Here is a 23,098-nt window from a genome sequence, read left to right on the forward strand (position 1 = left end):
TAAATATAAGGAATCTAAAATAATTTTCGGTAACTATTAATTTTTTTATTAGACGTTTCAGCACATATTTGACTACTAGAGTGTGTTATATTTTTCTTGAAAAGTATTTTGTCTTTATATTTCAAAAATTATCATTTCATTTATTTACATCAAGTACAATTATAATTAATCAAATTAAACAACATATTTCTTTTTAGAGTATACATGAAACTCTTTTAAATCTATCAAAATATTATTCATACAATTTAGAAACTATGAGAAAACATCCATTAATTTAGAAACTATCTAGCTGATATAAATTTATCTTTTATGCATGCATTTCTATAGGTGCAAACAGAAGCATCTAAATATTGGGTGCATCAATATATGTTGAATTTGTTTTTGATAAGATAAACAAGTTTTACAGGGAAGAGATTGAATAGACGGTCGATCGGAAGCACAAGTAGGGACATCCCTTTCCTAGGCCGGGCAATGGACCGATTAACCAAATAGCTAGGACTGGCAATACATCCCTTATGACTTCCTTCATCCTTCAATCTAAGCTGAGTGGGGGGAGACATCGATCGAGGGATTAGCCCTACAATTCTATGGGGCGGTAGACCAATGTTCCAGTGAGATAGGGGTGAGGCAGGCCCCTAAACAAATTATTGTAAAAACTTCATCTATTGGCTGAACTCCTTGGTTGAAACCTTGAAACCCAAAAGTAACTACAATAACATGGTTGATAATAAGCAATAAAAGCCCAGCCAAATAAAAACATGTCTAACGGCTGAAAATAAGCACAAGGCCCAGCCAAAAACAAAGGCAGACAGAATTTGTTTCCACTATATATATTTGAGGATTCTCCTAGCTTATTTTAAGCTTCCAAAAATATTTCTATTTGTCAACTTATTAAAATCTCAAAAATAAAAATGAATATAATAGCCCTTATTTAATTCTTTTTTTTTTCTTTTTTAAGGAAAAAGTGGCAAGGCACTATATTATATTAATAAATCTGGTTCAAAAAGGTCAACTAGGAAAGAACCAGTAAGAAAACCTAGCATCGTCCCTTATTTATTTTTAAGTTAGACACTTTATCAAGGATAAAGAGCTATAGGATTGATTAGGATTTTCATTATGTCATCCTTACCCTTAGATGGGTGTGAAAATCCATCAATATCCCTCCACAAAAAACCTACCCATCTATACATACAATCAAAATACACTCTTTTGCAACATTTTGGTATATCTTTCTCATAACAAAAGAAATCTCTATTTAATTCTTCTGTGTGTAGCTGAACGGTAGCGTTTGCATAATCTAAAGCTTGCTCCATTGTAGTTCCAGGGTTATCTGCCACATAACAGTCTAGCCAAGAAACATTTTGTCCTCGATCTTTGTCTTCCTTCAAGAGATATTAGAAACTATGCTCATTAAGAAAAATAATACCATCTTTTATTTAAAAGTGTGTATTTTATGGATAATAAGAAGATAGGTTTAGGCAAGTTTGGTCGATAGATACCTGAGAGTCTTTGATATCATCAATTAGTCGAGTAGCAAGTGATACATCAGATTCAAACTTACTAACCCTTTCTAGAATATCATCAGGAAGAACCGTGTCAATTAAAATCATTGGAAATAGTGTGACCACGGGTGTCAAAGAAGCGTTAAGAGAATTCTTTAAAAATTGATCCAAAGTGGGTAGATAGTCTTTCGCATTCCATTCAGAATTTCGAAACACTGACACAATAAGCTTTGTCCACTGCAATAGAAAAGGCATGAAATGCGAAATATAAGATTTATACATATTTAAATAAACACACAGTTTGATAGATGAATTTGACTAGTGACATACATGTTCTTGCATCCACTTCCGTGCACGTTGACCATGTATTTTCTCTGCTTCATTAGCTAATTCCATGTATATTTCATGGCAACACGACCAAGTAATTTTCATGTATTGGGGAAGACCATCCACCATAGACATATCCCAGCTAAGGAACACAAAATTCAAGAGTAAAGTAATTCATTTGTTAATAATGAATTATGATTATTTTAAATGATATTGATGATTCATCGCAAGGCATCGCAATCATAAATATAAATATAAATGTGAAGTGCTAGAATTACTTGATCAAGGCCGTCTTAAAAGGTATGAGGTCATCAATAGCTCCATAACCATCAAAAATGTCATCAACCGTGGTAATCACGAGGCCCAATTTGACAAATCCAATTCGTGTGAGAGAAAATTCAAATTCGTACAATCCGCATGAATATGCAAAGTAAAATTCCACAGGTCGATGTCGAAAAAAATCAAGTTTGGTTACACTTGCTTCGTTCCACCATCTACATATTTGTATCACATCATACATGTTCCATTATAATTAATATTACCAGCAATCTAACATTGGCATAAGAAATTATTTTTAATAAAGACAAAGTGAATTTTCATATGTAAACATATCACTTACTTGGATACAGTTTTGAGCTCAATTTGATGTTGGGCTTGTATTATGTTGAAATCCAATATTGCTGCTTCCAAAATATTTTGACAAACCTCATATGGCATTCTAAAAGAAATGTAGTCAGTACAAAAAGTTAGCCATCTACCATCATACTTAAGATGGTTCCTTATATAACAAAATACATTAGCCATAAAAACAAGAGCTGTAAGGCAGCATAGTTCCTGCCAAGTGTAGTCAAGATATGTTGATTTTGTAGGAATGATGTATCAAATTAGAAACGAAAGCAATATCAATCATTGAAGAAACCTAAAGAAGAGCAATGTTTCCATCAAGATCGGTAAATTGAATAGGTAATCTCATCTAGCAAAATAATTTTATGCCTCCAAATCCTCTTGCTGAGGAAGAGAAGGTGTTGAGTATCCTTTTTCTCTTGTCACATAAGAAACTTACTTTCTAGGAATCAAGAACTTATCCTCTACCCTACGTGCCAATATAAAAGACTCATTTACTAAGCTAGGAATAAACATGCATACCTCATTTCAAATGTGATCCTTGAGACCACCCAAGAATAAATCATTCAAGGTCTTCTCTATAATTGTATCCACTCTTAAGGATAGATTTTGGAAATTTTCAATATAATCCTTAACTAATCTTATTTGTTGAAGCTTAGCAAGCTGGCTAAAGAAGTTGTATGTCACGCTATTTCTATATTGTGCTCGGAGTTATTTTGGAAAAATTGACAATGATATGGTGACACCTTTTTCCCTCCAATGAGTACAAAGCCAATGATACCAAATGAATTTATCCAGTTCTAGATATAAGGAAGCCATCGTGATCTTTTGTCAATATGGGGTTTGATGTACACTTCAAAAAATTCTCCATTTGGTTTATCCATGTTAGAGGATTCTTACCATCAAACTTGCACATATCCACCTTTGGAAAAAAAATCATAGATCCCATAGGAGTATTAAAATTAGTGTCATTATTAGTTGACTTGAAGGTTTCACCTTGAGTGCTTGAGAACTCCTTCCTTGGTTCATTCATATAGGCATTTAACATGCTTTGTATATCTTATATATCTCCTTGTAGATCACACATATCCCTTTTAACCTCTTCCTTGAACTTACTTATCTCCACATTGGAAATATTATTCTCTGTTGTTTCCCAATCCTTATTGGAGGATTTCTCTAACATGGTAGAATTATTTTTGCCTCTTGTTGGAGGCCCCGTCATGGTGAAAACCAATATTTTTGAAATGAATCACATAAATGAAATGTAAATTCTCTATAAAAAAAAATCCTTTTTTTTTTAAAATGGTAACTTACTAGGGGCAAGATAACCTTACGTTAAAAAAAACCAAAAAATTAGTAAATTGGCTACCTTGAGAGAAAAATTTTCTAATTTTGCAATAACTTGCTTTTTTTTTTCAATTTCTTCAAGATTTGAAATGTAGGCTCCTCTACTATGTATTAAAAAACCCAATACAAGTTATACTCCAATTTGGCAGGATGTGAGAGATATGTAGATCTACTTAAATTTTGTAGAAATAGTAATTCTACAATAATTTAGTCAAATTTTCTCCAATTCCTCTAAAATTTGGACTATAGCTTCTTTAATATGGTCTTCAAAAACCCTTAAAAATTATTTTAAAAATTCACTAAAATCTGAAAGTTATGCTCTTCAAAAAATCATCTCCAATGTTGAGAAAAAATCTTACCTCTATGGTGCCAAGATCATGCTTTGGTACCACTTGTAATGAAATAACATACATAGTGGAAGAGATAATATGAAATATTTTATAAATACTTGATAATAACTGAGAGTAGCAGGCCACTTCGAGGGGGAAACTTTCAAATATTTCCAATGAGAACACACTTCACAATACAATCTTGAAATAAGACTCACAACATCCTATATATACCTAATTGTTCTTGGGTTGAATAGACACAATCGTATATAATACATAGTTTGACCTACCTACCTAACTAATAATATAATAATGATAACATGACTTAATTAAGATAGTCACAAATTGACTATTCATAACCGTATATACATCAATATTAAGGGCATAGCAATTTCCACATATCTATCTTTCTCTTTTCTTCATTAAAGATGGTTTTAAGAGATTCAATAGGGAAGCCGACCCATAATCCAAAGATTGACTTTTAGGATAGGCATACCCACATGCATGAAAATCATTCCATAGTTGATGAGATTGCTAGTTACCTATTTTAACAATTTGAGTGCAATCCTTTGTGACAACCATCTTGATTCACATTGAGAATACATACACATTTTCCCCTTCTTTATTTCACCCATTCTGTTAGTCTTGTGGCTTTTCTTTTCTCCACTATCTTTTCTAAATTTTCTTTTGTTCATTGAGTTTTCCCTATGTCCCTTGAGTTTCCTTCATAGCTAGTTATGAATGCATTCATTTTTCTTGTGTAGATGCATATTCTACCCTCCATGGGTCTACCATTTTCGCATGCCAACACATTGTCACCTTCATTCTCCTTTATTTTTGTTATACTATCCTTTTCTTCTCAATTTAATGTTCTACAATTTTTTATTTCTCCATGCAAGAGACCATCTTCTTTCTCTCATCTTTTCTCCATTGTCTTTGAAATCAATATGGATTGTCCCATTGATTTGTCTTCTTAACTACCCACTAGCATGTAACAGATGAGTACATGGAGTTGTCTATTATTTATATATTTCTTTATTTCTATATTTGGCTATGCATGCATTCATTTTTCCCCTTTAGATGCATATTTTATTTCTATGAGAATTCTACTTTTTCTTGTCAACTGATTGCCATCTTCTTTTTAATTTTGTGTACTTTTACTATCCTTTGCTTCTCAATTTAGTTTTACTCCCCTTCAAACCTACTATCATTTTTTGCTTCTCCATGCAAGGGACTATCTTCTTTCCACTATCTTCTTTCCCTCCTATCTTTTCTTCATTATCTTTGAAAAGTTCCTTCTTCTATCTTCTCAACTGTCCCATGACATCTAATAGGTGACCTCATAGAATTGCATTAAACAACTTATTCTTGTATCTAACTGACACTATCATAAATCAATAGGGTAAGAACTTCCTTATCACATGAGCACTAGGGTTCTAGGTGGCAAAGCCGAACCCAATAATGTAGATAGATAGTAATAGAATAAAAATGACAAAAATAATAACCTATTAAAGAACTTACTATGAGATTGGTCCTTGTATAACAGAAGCTAAATTCAAATTGACATAGTAGAAAAAAGTTAAGAATTAGTCTACATTTATTAAACTAAATTCAAATTAATATAGTAAAAGAAATGAAGAACTAGTCTAAATATGTTTTTGATGAATTAGATAGCAGCCACAAGAAGGGGGGTTGGCCTCATAGTACAAAAGAGTGGAGAACAACCGGTAGTTATCCCCTACTATCTAACCAATACTTGTTTTGGACATCGAAAATATTTTAATAGTTAACATCACAACAAGGATATCAGTATCAACCAAACTACCACTAACACACATACGATACCAAAACATAACATAACAACATAAATTACAATAGTTGTTAAAACGATTAATATCTACATTAACTAAAAATGCCACATAGGGCATGAAGTTCATAATTAACCATAACATAACAAAAACATAAGAAATAAAGGCACAAGGGCTAGTTGCCCTCTTTCTCCTCTAGGTCCTTCCCCTCATTAACTAAAAATGCCACATAGGGCATGAAGTATATAATTAACCATAACATAACAAAAATAAAAGAAACAAAGGCACAAGGGCTAGTTGCCCTCTTTCTCCTCTAGGTCCTTCCCCTCCTTTTTATCAGGGTCCTCAATGGCCGATTTCTCCCCTTCCTCTTTGACGGGTTTATCTAGCAGAGTCTTCAGCTAATCCTTTGCCAGGAAGCTATGTAGGGAGGGGGTGGTCTCACTCTCTTTTCCCGCTTCCTTCTCCTTCTTGTTCACCTGCAGAAACCAAAGAGTGGTGGCTTCCGAATGCGTGAACTTTGTAGAGAACTTGGCAAATGTTGCAACTTTGCGAACAAGCCTTCCTGATTGTTGGCTAGCTGATGCATTAATTTTTCTAACCTGTCCAACCAAATCTTCCTTTAGTCCTGCTGATAGCAATGACAGTTTTTCTTCCCCTCACCCCTAGCAGTATCCTTCATAGGGGTAGGGGAGGTGATATCTCTATGCTTGTTAGAGAAACAAACAATGAGACATAAACTTATACGGCATGCTCAATATTGCAGCGTATGTTGCACCCTAAGTTAGAGTGATCAACCTTACATGTCAGCCTTCACTGAGATGGCCAGGATAGGAATAATGGATCCTCTTCTTGACTCTTTAACATTCCCACTCAAGTTGTCCGTTTGTTACTTTGAAAATATCAGCTTCATCTTTTAATCATTTAAATTTTCAATATTATTTTCTTATGTTGACTGAAAAAACAACACCTGCTCTGGAGATATTAACCGTTCTTAAGATAATATTAGTCAATGGACCTGTTGCTAAATCAATCATGAATAATACCTATGTACCTGTAAGTAGACAATTTTTAACAACTAGTAAGAAAGCATATATTTTCATAAGATTATAGGCATGGAGAGCAATTTTGTACAATCGTTCTTACTAAAAAGATTCCAGAGTCCAAACAAGGTTCTTCTTCGAAAGTTCAAGAAAATAAGGAAATTATGAATTTTCATAAGATTATAGGGATGGAGAGAAATTTTGTAGCATTGTTCTTTTTGAGGTCAAAGTCCTTAAGAACCTAATTCTGAGTCTCGAGAAGGCTATTCTTACGAAGCTCAAGAGAGTACACAGCTCTTACCCAATTATGTTTGCGAACTCAAGCATTTACAATTAGAGTGACGAAATGATATATTTGATACAATAGCTTTTCATTCTTCAGGTCATGTTTAGGGTTTAATAAATCACACTACGAAGAGAAAGCAATAAAAAGCATAGCCAGAAGCTGCAGTGCCCGATTATTTGTTCTATGTTTGTAGAGAGTGAAAACCAAATACAGCTCAACAAAACAGAGGATGCCTTCTTGCATCTTCCTGGATCTCTGTAGGGGGTCCATTGAGCTAGGAGGACATTTTACATTTCCAACTTTTAAAAGGGAGAAGATTGTTTGTTTGTACTGACCTGTAGACACCCTCCATTGACATCCAGGATTCAATATCTTGTCTAAATATTTGAATGGAATTCCATGCTTCCCATCGTGGATTTCTGGATCTCCAAGAATACTTCATAAAGTATTCAACCTACATATTTTTATTATGAAATGATCTACTTATTAAAATCAAGACCATAGAAGAATTATTTTGCAATAACCTCTCTAAAATTGGATTCAGTTAATGCAGTTCTTACCTCTGCCCGAAGTTGGCTTTTCTCGTTTATGATGTGGCTCTGTGCAAGTTTTTGTTGAAGGTATTGAGAGGCAAATGATTTAGCCTCTCCCATAATCGTTTCTCCCGGAAAAGAAATCTCTGCAGCTTCATATAAACTCAACACACTTCTTAACTGATTGTGAACTTCTTCACTGGGTGTCCTCAAAACGAAATGTCCATTTTCATCACAAAATGTTTTGAACACCTCTGTTCAGATTAAAATGAAAAAACAGGAGATATCAAAATCCAAATCAGTTTTGAATAGGAATAATTCAATGTAGTCTTAGAAACGAAGAGAAGGACAAAAATTTAAAATGAAGGTCTTAGAAACGAAGAGAAGACCAAAAATTTAAAATAAAAACTTTCAGAAAGATCTATTCATCATAACTAAATTAATTAATAAAAAAAGTCTATTCACCAAAAAAAATTAAAATTAAAACCTTGAGATACGTGATATTCATTAACGCGAAGAACTCGAAATCCCAAAGCAGTAGCGTGGAGATCTGCAGTGGAATTTTGACTCCCCCATGAAATGCCATTTTCTTTCCAATGCCTGTACGAAAAGATACAAATATATGTAATGTATTGACTTGAAGATATTTAGATTTGTGACATAGCTCCTTTTCATGAATGGTATCAATTGATTTTTTAAGCTTTAAAGTTTAGAAATAGTCAGCCTTGGTACACTTTTTCATCCTGCAGTTTCTTATTTTAATGATGGATCACTTAGTGTGAAGCGGCTAAATAGCTGAATATTTGCACCACATATCCATTACTTCCCTCATCCTCTGTTAACGAAATCAAATTAAATTGTGCATATTGAAGAGCTAATCGGCACAAAACCACCGTGCTAAAAGTAAAATAAAGATTATTTTACAATGAAATTTGAGAATGATAAAAAGTATTGGTAGTCAAGGTTAAAAATAAGAAAACTATTATTTTATTTTGATTTAATATAATAAGTTTAATTTTTATTTTTATATTTTATAATAAATTATTATTTATCATAATATATATTTATATAGTTTTATTTATGATTTTTAAATTTTATATATATATATATATATATATATATATATATATATATATATATATTGTAAAAAGGGGTAAACACTTTTGACCTAGAGCTATGAACCAGTGAGGCCACAAATGAGGGAACCTCATCCCCATTAGATTTGAACCTTGATGGCAAGGATAACAACTCAACAACTTAACCATTACAACATGCCACTATTAATATTAAATAATAATTACACACATTTGAAACTTAGATTAGAAATGACAAATCTATTCACAAAATTTTGAAAATTCATATACCTCTATATATATTTATTATTTGTATACTTTTTATCATCGCAATTCAAATAAATTTTATACTCTTTTTAATATCATCATTGACATTGAATTTATCTTCATCACTAAAGAGTTTTTACTTCTTAAATTAAGTAATGTTTAAAATTAATTAATGTAATAAATATGATAACAAAATTAAAATATAAAAAGGAAAACTTACAACATGATTTTAAATTATTAAATTATCAAAATATAATAAAATAAAATTCTTAGATTTCATCTCTTTATTTGATAATATAATTCGAAAATAAATATTATAAATTAAATGGAAAGAGTAATTCTTAAAATAACAAAATACTAAACAATCACTGATTGCAATTATTGAAATATATAATTAAATATATATGTTTGTATCTTTTAGACTTTTGTTACATGAACATATCAAAATATTTTGCATGGTGATAAAAATATAAACTACTTCAAGCTTAACTTGCAAAATAGGAACAATAGCTAAACAATATATAAAACATTATATATTTCTAGATCTTCTTATTCTAGCAGGGCTAGAAGAGTTGGTGGAGATTAAATTTTATACATACACTAAAAGACAATTTTCTTGAAAAAGCTGATTGAAAGTACCAAATATTTTGAATTTTTTTTTAATCTTCATAATTTATATTGTCAAGAAAAAATAAAATATAAGATAGCATGCACAGTTTATGTATTTGAATCATATATTCACTTTTTCTTAGATTTATCCGTTAGAAAATAGATTGACTCTCCTTAAACTGAATAGTATTGGACTCTTATATAGATATTATTTCTTCACCATATCTATATAATAAAATATCAATATATTAAATAGCTATAAAAACATCATTAGAACCATCAAAATTTTCATTCAAGAACTCTTAATTAAAGATGGAAGACTTGATTTATGTTAAATAATAATAAAAGAGACACCCCTTAAATACACACTAAGATCCAAATTAAGCTTAGAAACAAGAAAAATCAATCAGTTTTGACTATTTAACACTTTCAATATTTAACTTTACTGACTTCCTATATTTATTCTAAGAAATTCATGCTGTGAAAAAAATATCGGTTGTTAACATAAAAATTATGTAATTTTAATAAATCTATGTTGGCCGACAATTAACTCTACAACATGTAGTTGTATGATTTGACTCGATGTTGACTCACAGAACAAATGGCGACACACGGATGTAACGGACATGCAGTGCAAATATTCGAGTATTTATCCCAAAGATAATGGAAAAACATTGTAGAAGTCTAATAATGTTAATTAAAAGATATTGATTGACTGAAAGATAGTTACTTGTAAGTGTAGTCGAGAAGTGATTTGATTTCTTGTTGAAAATAACGATCAATTCCTACTCGTTGGAGAGCGTCAACAAGGAAGAATCTCTGAAGCAAGTCGTAAGGCTTGGTGCGCATTTCTCCATCTGCAAGCAGGGGATTAAAAGCCTTCTCCTTGATCTTCTCAATCAAGCTTGCCACTTTCTCACGGTACAAAGGTTCCTGTTCAACATATGAATGGGATTGAGGTTGTAAATAAATGAAAACACAAATATATGAACAATGAGCCACCCACGCACCTCATATGGGGATGAAAGAGATTGCAGGAAATCATCCTTCCAGACGTTGGGATGAAAGTTTCCTTTCTTTCTCTCCACCATATTCTCATTCTCTGAACTTTTATAACTTGCTACTGCATCCATTACTTATTATTTCTACACTTCACTGCTACTTTCTTTTCTTGAACCACTAGAGAGACGTGTAGCGGGGAGTGTGAAGAGGTATTAAATAGTTAAAAGTAGACAAGCTGTGTCACAATTAAATAATTGATTCATGGACATATTACGATTGCTGAAGACATTTTGTTGCACAAATAATAAAGATAACGGGGACATGGACATTTAAGCTGTATTGCATTGAAACTCCAACGTCAATCTTGAAGCGAGAACAAATAATAATATGAAGAGATGTTAAATAGTTAAAAATTTAACTGATTCCCCCACACATTACACTTGGAGTAGACATTTTTGCATAAAGGAAAAGAAGGGGCAGGTGGAGAGATGGGTTGTATTGTATAAAAATATCAATTTGAAAATAATGAGGAAAATACATAATTTGATGGGCGTTGTATTGTGTAAAAATATCAACCTGAAAATAACAAGGAGGAATATACATAACTTGATGGACGTTGTATTGTATAAAAATATCAACCTGAAAATAACAAGGAGGAAAATACATAACTTGATGGACTTCTAGTGAAGGGGCAGGTGGACAGATGGGTTGTATTGTATTAAAATATCAACTTGAAAATAACAAGGAGGAAAATACATAACTTGATATTGTATAAAAATAAGAAGACTTGACTTGATTTATTTAGATCTAATTGCCGAAGACTTGATTTGATTTATTTAGATCTATCACTTGCACCTACCTATTATTATGTAAAAGCAAAAGGCAAAAAAACACATCCCACTTTCCATGCTAAGGTGGGAATGAGAAGGATGGGGTGGGACCACCATCTCTCCTAAAGGAAAGTATTTATAATTTTTTATATTAAAAAAAAACAATTCTAACATTTTAATTATGAGATTAATACAAGTTAAGTTTGTTAGATATCTTTTTTATGTTGTGATATTAGCCTATTCTTATTTAGTGTAATATGATTAGTTGTTGTTTATTTTTTAAATTTATATTTGCTAATATTTATTATAAATAAAAATTTAAATACTAAGAACTTGTTTATTTATTTAATTAGTTTATAATTTAGTTCATTTTAGATTATGATTAATTAAATCAAATTGATTATGTGAAGAATGTTATCAATGTTTTGTAGTATGTATATACATGAATTTAGTAACCATAGTCTTCTTACATCAAACATTATTATTTTCAATTATTATTCAAAACTATATATATATTATTGATATCAAACACATTATGGTTCAAACTAATTTTGATCAAATGATTTAATTAAATCTTATGACTGGAACCCTTTTTTTTCTGTGTGCTTTAATTGGGGCTTGTGATATATACTTTTTTGCATGACAATTTTATTGAGTTATTTAGCGGACCAACTAGGTGTACATCAGAGGCTTTTGTAGTTCTTTTATGATGTTTATTTGTTCTAGAGTTGTAATGGGCTTTTATTTTAGACTGAAAGTTATATTTATGAGATATGCTTTATGGCAAAATTATGTTTACTTGGGTAAGGAGAACCAACTTATTTTTGGGATGTCTATTAAGGAACCAAGTTCGATCATTATGGGTGTTGTGGTAAAGGACACAACTATGTTTTATGTGCTTAGGAAAGGTTGTCTAGGTACATGTCCTTGGGAGTGGCTTATAGTAGGGGTCCAAGACCCAAAGTTGTCATTACCAGGGTAACCTATTGTAAGTTATGTAATAAGTGATAATCTAGTGATTAATATTTTGGGAAACACACTAAAAAGATAAGTTAGAGATATTGTCTTGCCCATGCCTTGAGTGCTTGTATAGAATAAGGATGGGAATGGGATGACAGTATGACTGGTTTGCCTCATCTTCTTGAAAGGGTTTTCTAGTTTTGCATGTGTCATGTTAAGAACCTAAGGTTTAGAGTAACCAATCTAGGGTAACTAAATGCTTGAGGGTCTGAGGTCTATTGAGAGATTAGTCTAGGGTAACTCATTTGACCATGTGATGACACTTCCTAGTATGTAGCCTAAGTCTCCTCTATAGATTTTTTTTGTACCTTTGGTGGTGTACTTATTGTTGGATGTCTTTATTGTGGTTATTTACTTTCATTGATGATGATTGGTGATTCATGCATGATGTACTTTTGACATGTGGTTCCTGACTTGAGGTGAATATCTTTCGTTGACTTTATCTTATTATTTTGGTGATTTTATCTATTCATGGTATATGAATGATGTTTTTTTATGTAGTGTTGCTATTGGATTGAGTGTTCTTTCTTTTGGAGTATCTTATCTTCTTGAGTAGTATGTGGTACCTTTGAGGTAGCTTTTGCTACTAGGAATTCCTTGCCTAGGAATGTTTATTAATTGATTAGCCATATGTGGATCATTCATCATCATACCTACATGGTCAGAGTGGAAGCCTAACTAGGTGACCACACAGTTAGGAGGTAGTGTCTTCTTACCATTTGGGGCCCCCCTCACATCGCCAGTTGTTGGATGTTCATTGTAGGAGATGTTCCTTTATCATTCTTATTTCCACCTTGGAGACTTCTATTTAGTTGATGTATATATGTTACCAAGTATTCTGATGTATTGTATTTATTCTCACATACCCTATGACATGTGTAGTGGATGTTATTTATTGGATGTACTTCCATTGTATTAGTTATACTTATACATTTTCTTATGTGATTATACTTGTACAACTATTTTTTTTTGTTTTCGCTTCCATAAATGTGAGGTAGATCCTTAGATTGATATTATTATTATTATCTTGTAATTATTTCAATTATTATGTTTGATGGTTGATAATATCACTTGAAATTATTTATGTCTATCACTTTGATATTATACATATATGTAAATTAATTTCTTACTTACCACTGACTATATCTTATTTTCATAAATTACTATCGTAAAATCAAATAAATTGAAAGCTTAATTAGGAATTAATACCATAGCAAGATTTGTTAACTTAAATGCAAATAAATTCTAGATGCTCCAATCTAAGAAATAATAGTTTTACTAACCCCGCTAACGTTCATAATAAATGCTAATTATCTTAACAATTGACTCCGACCTTCTGAAGGGCTAACATGATCCTAGAAAATGTCTTACCTTATATACATATATTTCTTACTAAAAATATATACTATAATATAACAACAACACCAGTATCTATATGTATTTCTAACCCGGTCAAATATCCTATTGTATCCTACTTTTATTTTCTAAACTATATCTTCATATGTCTCATGATCACTACTGCTTCCCTCCACCAATTTACCCTTTTCTTTATCAGCCCTAAAGACTTCATAATTGATCAACATACCACTTGATTCTTTTATCGTATATGTATACATTCATTTTAATATTGTTGTTATTATTACTGCTATTTTATCCATGTGACAAATAATTAATATAAATATATATATATATATATATATATATATATATATATATTTTACTTACTTAGTATTTAAATAAAGCATAAATTTACATAGATTAAATAAATGATTTAATTTAAAACACAAAACTCAAACTTTTCTTTTTTGATTATAATCAAACTCATATTTTTTTAAAAAAAATCTACACCATATTTCTACCCCTACACACCTATTCTATACTACTCTACCCCACATACCACTTTTCCCAAGCAAGTTGCGCGAGCCCCAAAGAATGCAATAAGTGGGCGTTTTTCCCAGGGTCAACACATAGGGGCGCCAAGTAAAAGTAATGGGAGATTAGTTGTTTTACACATAAGCATCTGACAAGATGCTTTTAAATAACCTTGACTTCTACAACACGTGGATTGGAATTTCTACTTTAAAATCTGCACTTTTCCATGGGTTCTAGAGGATTGCCTTGCGTGGCTCAAGGTGGAAAGATATGGGGACATGCTGATGTGACTTTATGTCAGATTTGTTCCCTTTTTGCATTGAGCGCTAGGTAATGTTTATTGGATGATTATATAAATATATTTTGTTCTCCATGTCAAGCGCCACTTTTTCCATGGTACGTGCGTGGAACCCAAGGTACTAGCTTTGTTCTATGGGCAAAGTTTAGATTACCAATGGAATGTTTTTATATTATTTTCTTAGCCATTACAAGATCCAAGAAGGTCGTGTCTCATGAATAAGGTAAGAGACTTGGACCTTTTTTAATTACTAAATTTTATTCTATGCATTATTCTTGTAATATTTCAAACACCAAAATTCTAAGTACATTTCTTGAATTAAATATTGATCTGTAATCTAGGATTGATTTATTTCTTCTTCCTTTCGTTTTCTAGAGGACTAATTTTGCACCTACAGGATTTTCTCTTACGTTTGAGATTCTTAGTTTTGTTTTTGGTTTGCTTCTTTCCAATTTCATTTTTTATAGGTATGCTTATTTGAAGACTAATATAATTGACTATTACTTCATAAATCTCATGAATTATTCCATATTGGAATTTATCATTGGAGACAACAACTATTCTATTTACTTTCAAACTTGTACTACAAAGCTTTTATTTGTAAGACAATACAACTTTTGCATGGAAATATAGCAACCTCAAATGCTCTGATTTATCGTTAATATTTCAATTATGATCACTGAATCATTATCTTTTCAACATAGACTACACTTGATATAATTTCAAGATTAACTAAAATGTTTTTGAATCATTCATAAGAACTTGTGGAAATAAAAATAACAAAGATAACCTCCTATTCTTCATGCAATGTATATTCTGACACACATTTGCTATTCCTTCAATAAATTTAACCACGTGGATTGGCACCACTTAAGCAATAATCCTTTTTTTATGTTCCTCTCAATCACACACTCAACACAAACACTAACATCAACTAGGGTGGTGATATCATCTTAACATGATACACAATGTAAGACCTGTACAGATTTGATGTTTAACAGACTTTCTCATATTGGAATATGCATGAGAGTGATAATATTACTTCCACAACTCAATGGAATTCACATAACAAGATAAAGTTAACCAACATTTCAATACAAATACAATAGTATTCTCTCTACTATGCAAAGGCATGTCTCCACAACTTCCAACTGTCCAAAAACTCTAAACAAGTACTTACAATAAGAGACAACATGACGAACCATGGAGGCTCACCACCCAACCTAGGCCTCAAGGAGACCACCCCTGCGCTAGGGGAGACAAGGCTCAATCGAGTTTCATCCAAACATCATCACAACACATAGACTAACACAATCACATATTTTGTAACACATTTACAACCCCAACCAAGGTTTGCACAATGATTCACACATGGAATCATAAACATTGGGTGAAGGTGGGCTCACAATTAGGAGATTTGCCATATCCTATAAAATTTGTAACAACAATTTCCATGCCCTTTCGGGGCTTCATTGATCAATGATTTCCATGCCTTTCAGGCTTTCACAAAACAATAATTTCATGCCCTTTCGGGGCTATTCACAAGCATTCTCCCTTCATACTACCATCAACTACAACCACCTTGAAAACCATACTTCATCAACCTTCTTACCACACCATCACTCTCCTTACTATCCATAACAAATTATGAAGGCATATGGCATACAATGGAGGCCATTCTCCAAGGTTCTCAACTATATCTCAAGCCCAACTAACCCCTTCACCCAAGGCTTGCTCTTCCCTCCCAAGGGTGAGTGAAGCCTTCACACCCGTGAACAAATTTCAACATCCAAACAAAATAGGAAAATTTAAAAGAAACCCCAAGAAATTTCATGAACAATACACACCCTCACAATACAACACAACACAAGAATCCCAAGAACAATCCTACAAAAAGGCACTTTTACAATTTCCAATTTCAGCTGTATGATATAAAGAAAGCATGGCATGAAGGACTAACCTACTTACAAGCTATGGCAATGGAATGAAGATCTCTTCCTGCTTGGTTTCCAAACTTCTCCTTTCCAATCTCTGTCTGTCTCTAAAATTAGAGAGTGGGTGAATGATCACCAAGGTTGGCACAAGCTCCCTATAAAGACCTTCACTTTCATCCTCACCTACCCCTCTTACTTTTTGTATCTTTCCACCAATGATAACTTAACCAAGTGGTGTAATGAGGGAAGAAGTCATGTGACAATATGATTTTCGAATTGGCTTGGAAATGACTATGTTTGAGGGTCCCCTAGGTCCCCTAGACCCACTTATGATTAAATTTAAACCCCTAACCCATACTATTACCATGTGGGTAACTTATTTTCACAAAATTAACACTTGGAAATCACTTCAGGCTCTCTAAGGTTCCTATCAAAATATAACTTGAATTCCATCAAGACAGTGACTTTTCCTAACACTCTCCAAGGTGGGTTAATTGATTTCATAATGAGGATTAGGCTTAGGTTAAGTGACTTCATGCCAAAGAATCCTATTTGACATGTCATTTACACATAGACAATACAAGTGTCAAAGGACACACACACACATTAAAACACTTTACACATCATGATGACATCTCTCTAATTAATCATGCTCTTTGACTATAACACTCATGCACAATCATAGTACGAAATAAACACAACACAACCAAGTTTCAAATCTTTCAAAGATTCACGTTGGCTTTACCATGTTCACATAAGATTGAACCTTGTTTCCCCCAATTATCTCCATGGTTCAACTTTCCTGCACACTCAACTTAAACATTAGTAGCCCAATAAATGTCTCAGAATTCATATTAACATATACATTTAACTCCATCTAGTCATTTCCATTCTAAATACTATGAAAGGAAGCATTGCAATGTCATATTCATTTAACTTTCATCTAAGTGCATCTATAATTAACTATCATTTGATTCATATTCAAAAAATTACAATATCAACATATGGGTATCAACATTTGTCCTTCTTATCTATATGAAATTACTGTTCTAAGTACTATCACCAATCTTATAATCATTAAATGATCAAACACATGAGTTGGGTTCATTTGCATATCTAAATCTATCCTTTGGTGCTAATTTTCATTTGAACATTACAATTTGACATTCAAGTATTTAGTATTTATGCAATTTAGTTTCTATTTAAGCAACTAAATTAATTTAGAACATGAAATGAAACCATTAAATATATCAAATAGATTCTAATAATCACAAATCACTAAAATACTGATATTAAAATGACATAACCCTATAGTCTCGAAACTATATCAAAACATCAAATTAAAAGTACCACAATGCAATTGTCATCTATACTACAGTGGCTTGTGTGAGGCCTCACAATGGTGACCTTATTAAGCATTCTATAATCTATACACAACCTCATAGCTACATCATTTTTCCTCACAAACAATACTAGGGCTCGCAAAGGTGAAACGTTGGGTCAAATAAGTTTCCTATTTAACATATCCTACAACTACAACTGTGACTTTATTAATTCTATGGTAGTCATCTGATAAGGAGCTCAAGATATTGGTTCTGCTCTGGTTACTAAATTTATGGTAAAATCAATGACTCGGGATGGAAGTAATCTAGGGAGTTCTTTGAGAAACACATCCTATAATTTCTTTAGGTAAGGATACTTATTTTCAAAATATTCCTTCAATTTTCCTTTAACTCCTTCATCTCTATGCATGGCATCCATTCGCTTTATCAAATCCTTAACCCTTAGTGCAAAGATCTCACAACCTTTTCTTCCACATTTCTTCAGTTGCATGGTGGATATCTATCTTGATTTAATTTCATCTATAACTCCCTTAATGCTTACAACTTTGACTTGGTCATCCAAACAATCTATAGTTTTAGCATGACAATCAACATTTGCCTTATGCTCACTAAGCTAGTTAATGTCTATAATAATGTCATAAGACCCAAGAGGTGCTACATAAAAATTCAATTTAGTGGAGAAGTTTGGAAAATTTACCCGAGCCTCAAACAAACACTGTTCTACCATAGCCCTTTACTGGTTTGCATACTCAACTATCCATCATTTTTCAATAAAACTAGATCTCTTTAGAAATCTACTTAACAATTTAGGTGATATAAAGCATTAAAAATCTCTAGTATCAATTAATATAGAAAGGGGGTTCCTATAGATCTTACCCAAAGTATTTATCAGGCCTATCTATCATTTTTCTTGTCAGTTATCAAGTGTTGCATGAATCTTTTGTTGGTAAACATGTTGCTATGGTGGGAGGGATGGTTAGGGTGGCTAATTGGTGTTGGTCTTAACATGGAATTTGTTAGCATAGTGATCTCCTCCACTAGTGTAGCATCTTGAAGGCAACCCCTTCTTTGCACTGCCATTGACATTCTTACCTATATTGGGGTTACTTTTAAAATCCTTAATATCATTCCCTCTTGTTTCTAGCTTGTTAAATTTGTAGTCCTTAAGTTGTTTCTTCTAGGACCAAGTATCTGCACCTTCTATATTTGAATTTGTTTTCCTTTTGTTATCTTAGATAGAATCATCTCTCTCTATTTTATATTCCTGAAAGACAACTCTTTCTAGAGCGTCTTCCATGGTTCAAGGAGTGAGAACATCAACTACACCTCCAATCATATTATTCAACCCTATTATAAATTTCCTCATCTTTAGATTCCTTTCTTTTTGGTATGGAGGTACATACTTTAGTAGTTGAGTGAATTTATCCCAATACTTATGTATGGACATATCTCCTTGTTTGAGATTTTGGAAATCTAATAGCTTTTGGCCATAGAAGGTTTAGGGTAACCAATAGTTTCTAAAGATGGTTATAAACTTCTCCTAAGTAATTTCAATTATTTTATTTTTAAGCTCAACCTTGGTGTTTCCCCACCATGTAGTAGCTTCTCTTGTAAAATGGTATATTCCCCAAACCACCTTTGAGGTCCTTCAAAAAAATTTAATTTCAAAATTTTAATCCATTTCTATTAACTTGGCCTCTACATCATCTTTGAATTTAGAACCAGAGAACTTGGGTGGTTTGATCATCTTAATGTCTATAGATAGGTCACTTACTATTTCGATTTTATTCTATTATTTGGTTTGGGTAAGTGGGGCTTGAGGGGTTTTCTCGTCATGTTTAGAGATTTTTCTTTCTATTCTATGAGGGGGAGAGAATTGCATTTCCTCTTGATTTTTCCCCATTTGAGCTGCCATTTCATTCATTGTTTTCTCCATATTGTCTAACTTCATTTGTGTTTCTTGCAAAATCTGAAGTAGCAAATCGGAAGGAGTTTGTGGGTTATTTTCATGGACCATGTCATGGCATACAACATTCTCATCACTCCTCATGTTTCTTAATTTTTTTTCTTGAAAAATATATGCAAGATCCTTATGCCCAAAAAAATCTCTCTCTTTTTTTTTGTTTTATATGTTTATGAAAAAAAGGATATTGCGAGTAGAAAGAATACATGAATAGACCAATTTATTTTGTCAATTTTAAAACTTCTTTGCTTCATTTTTCAGCAGCCTTTATTTAGAAAAAAAATCAAAATCATCTTCTAAGGATGTTTTCATTTAGATTTAGTTATTCTAAAATTTTATTTTCAGCATCCTGTTCAGTTTTGGTTTTATACATATCCCGCACCATCCAAGATCTATGAAAGTGCATAGGAGGGTTGGCCTAGTAGGCATTCCATGTTTGAATTAGTAGTTTTCTACAGGTTACTTTCCTAATAGGATTCCAACTGACTCTTTCCTTCCTCATTCATTACAGAGCTTGTTTAAGATTTCACTCTCTTGAGGCATGGAACAACAACTGTAATTGTGTTTTGGCATGTTCTTAATCAAGCATGGAAAGATGGGATGTCATTCTTTCTTGTGAGGTATCTTACGTACTTGCATCCTATTACATTTAATCTAAGAAAATCTTAAGTTTACTAATCCTACTTAGGTAGTGTGCCCAAGGTTTAGTGTTGAACCTAGCTCTTTGATACCATATGTAACAAACATTTTTTCTTAACCAATAGATTAGGGCTAAAATGTGATTTCAAATAAATATGAAGGTAATACTTCAGCTAAACAACAAAAACATAACATCTTTAATTTCATTTCATTAGATAATAACTGAATTAACATTCAACTGAAATAACTACCAACTGAAATAATTGATTTCTATCATCTTTATAGAAGAAAATTAAAACATTACCATACATACTATGATATTCGATATTCACAAACAAAGTAAATGTATAGATAAGGATAGAGAAAGAAAATGAAAAGGCTAATTGGAGAGTCTTGAATTGTTTGTGCAAGCCTCAACTTTTAGATAAGAGGAGAGGAATTAGCTAAGGCATACCCTCCCAACCACAGACCATATCCATCCCCACACAATATTTTGAAAAGAAAGGTCCTCCCTACCCCAGGGTTTGGCTTGGGGCACTGATAGTCTAACCATTTGAGCAACACCAATGTTTAGAATGTTCGTTCAATTATTGATAGACATGTTTAAATAACTAGCATTACTAACATCATTTATTGTATCACATCTAATTTTATTTTCTTATTCTTGCATATTTTTCTCTCACCTCTTCACCCTCTTTCTTGGCTATTCAGTCGGGTGCATCCTAGCTATCAAATTTCGGAGTGATTCAACACTTTTGGTGAAACTCAGCTAGTGGAAAGAATAATATAAATTTAGTACTATCATAATACAATTCTTGAGACCTGAGAACTTCTGCCAATGAACTATAGAGAAATAACTTGAATTTGGAATTTGACTAAGACAGAAAGGTGTCTTAGCATAACATATATAAGTGGTTCAAACTTAACATAGTGAGATGGACTCATCAAATGTACTATTTGATATTAAAATCAAACATTGATACATAGAAACCATTGACATAATCATTGCATCTATACTATCAAATGTATAACATATACATAAAATATGATATGGAAAATATGATTACTTAACTTGATCAAGAAAGATATGGAACTTTGGGCTTGATTTGGTATAGTTGGGTCTTGAAGTGTGTGTTCCAAAATGTGGAGCACAAATCTAAGATCTTTGAATGAAAACAATGACTTGGATTTTTCTTCAAATCCAATCACAAAAATGATGAAGAGAAGAAAAGAAGAGAACATAGCTAAAGTGATGAACTAAATTTTCTATTCTCATAATTGTATCCTGCAAGAAGACATATGGAAAAATATAAAGGTTTGAAAGAAGTCGTGGCCCTTGCAGTAGTTTTAAGAAAGAAAACTAGTTTCTTGATTCACCGATAAAATTTGTATGTTCTCGTCTCTTATAGAGACTAATAAATATGAGGAAGAATTTGAAGGTTACCTTAATAAAAAAGGATAAATTATAAAATTATACATACATACATACATACATACATATATATATATTTGCACGCATGCACGCACGCACACACACACACACACACACACACACACACACACACACACACACACACACACACACACACACACACACACACACAAAATTTCAAATAGTGACATCATATTATTATCATTTTGTCCCAGGTTATATTTATTTGGATATGTATATTTAAATACATTTATACTTGGAAGAATATTTTGTCTTCATATCTTCTCAGGGTATACACATATTTATGTATATGTATATTACTAGATATGAGCTTGTATAAGTTAATATTATGGGGGCACCATACTTTTATACTTATGTGCACATACATATATGTAATATTGGAAATGATGGGAATTTCAACATAAACCATTAAAGGTATGCACTTTGATTAAGTTAAAATGTTTAATGTTTTAATGATTGTCCAATAGCTCATGCATATCCAATGAATGTACCATGTTATTCAAGTTGCTAGGTCCTTACCAAGATAGTTAGAGGTCATATATATCGATTAGACAAATGGACTAAGGTAGTATGCCATTCTATAGATCCCATTAAGCAATGCTTCTCCCCTTCATCTACTCCTACAACTACCCATGCAATATTTTTCTACAATAATAACAAGTTCCCATGATAAATCTATATCAACATATAACATAAATAGTAGTAAGGAAATTAGTTAATAACCATAATTCCAAAACCAAGCAACTGCTAACTACCATCATCACCATATGACAAGTAATAGTTATACAAAATAATTGATAACAAGGAATTTCATATGATAGAATGGTCACATATAACTACCATTTTCAAATGATTAGGAAAGAAAAATCTAATAAACTCAATGACTATAATAATTTTAATGAGGTCAAAATTTTGGGCCATAACAATTGATATAGAGCATGAGCCATTGGAAAATATTGATTTTTTGTATGAGATGTTGGTTCCAAACTTTGGAAC

At 32.1% G+C, this 23,098-nt stretch overlaps 1 protein-coding gene across 1 annotated transcript; it reads right to left on the reverse strand.

Moving 5' to 3' along the window:
• Positions 1 to 966: 966 nt before the first annotated feature.
• On the reverse strand, positions 967 to 11,154 carry LOC149528959 (sesquiterpene synthase Cad-like). Its single transcript, XM_089809335.1, has 10 exons — positions 10,759 to 11,154; positions 10,479 to 10,681; positions 8,287 to 8,399; positions 7,827 to 8,053; positions 7,602 to 7,720; positions 2,449 to 2,547; positions 2,108 to 2,323; positions 1,833 to 1,971; positions 1,500 to 1,739; positions 967 to 1,382 (listed from the first exon to the last, which is right to left on the reverse strand). Exons 1-10 carry the CDS (start codon positions 10,879 to 10,881, stop codon positions 1,077 to 1,079), a joined length of 1,785 nt encoding a protein of 594 aa, XP_089665461.1. The 5' UTR covers positions 10,882 to 11,154; the 3' UTR covers positions 967 to 1,076.
• Positions 11,155 to 23,098: the final 11,944 nt, after the last annotated feature.

The sequence above is a fragment of the Cupressus sempervirens genome, chromosome 11, assembly GCF_028749045.1.
Source record: "Cupressus sempervirens isolate cs-2001-9-10 chromosome 11, ASM2874904v1, whole genome shotgun sequence".
NCBI classification, from domain to species: domain Eukaryota; kingdom Viridiplantae; phylum Streptophyta; class Pinopsida; order Cupressales; family Cupressaceae; genus Cupressus; species Cupressus sempervirens.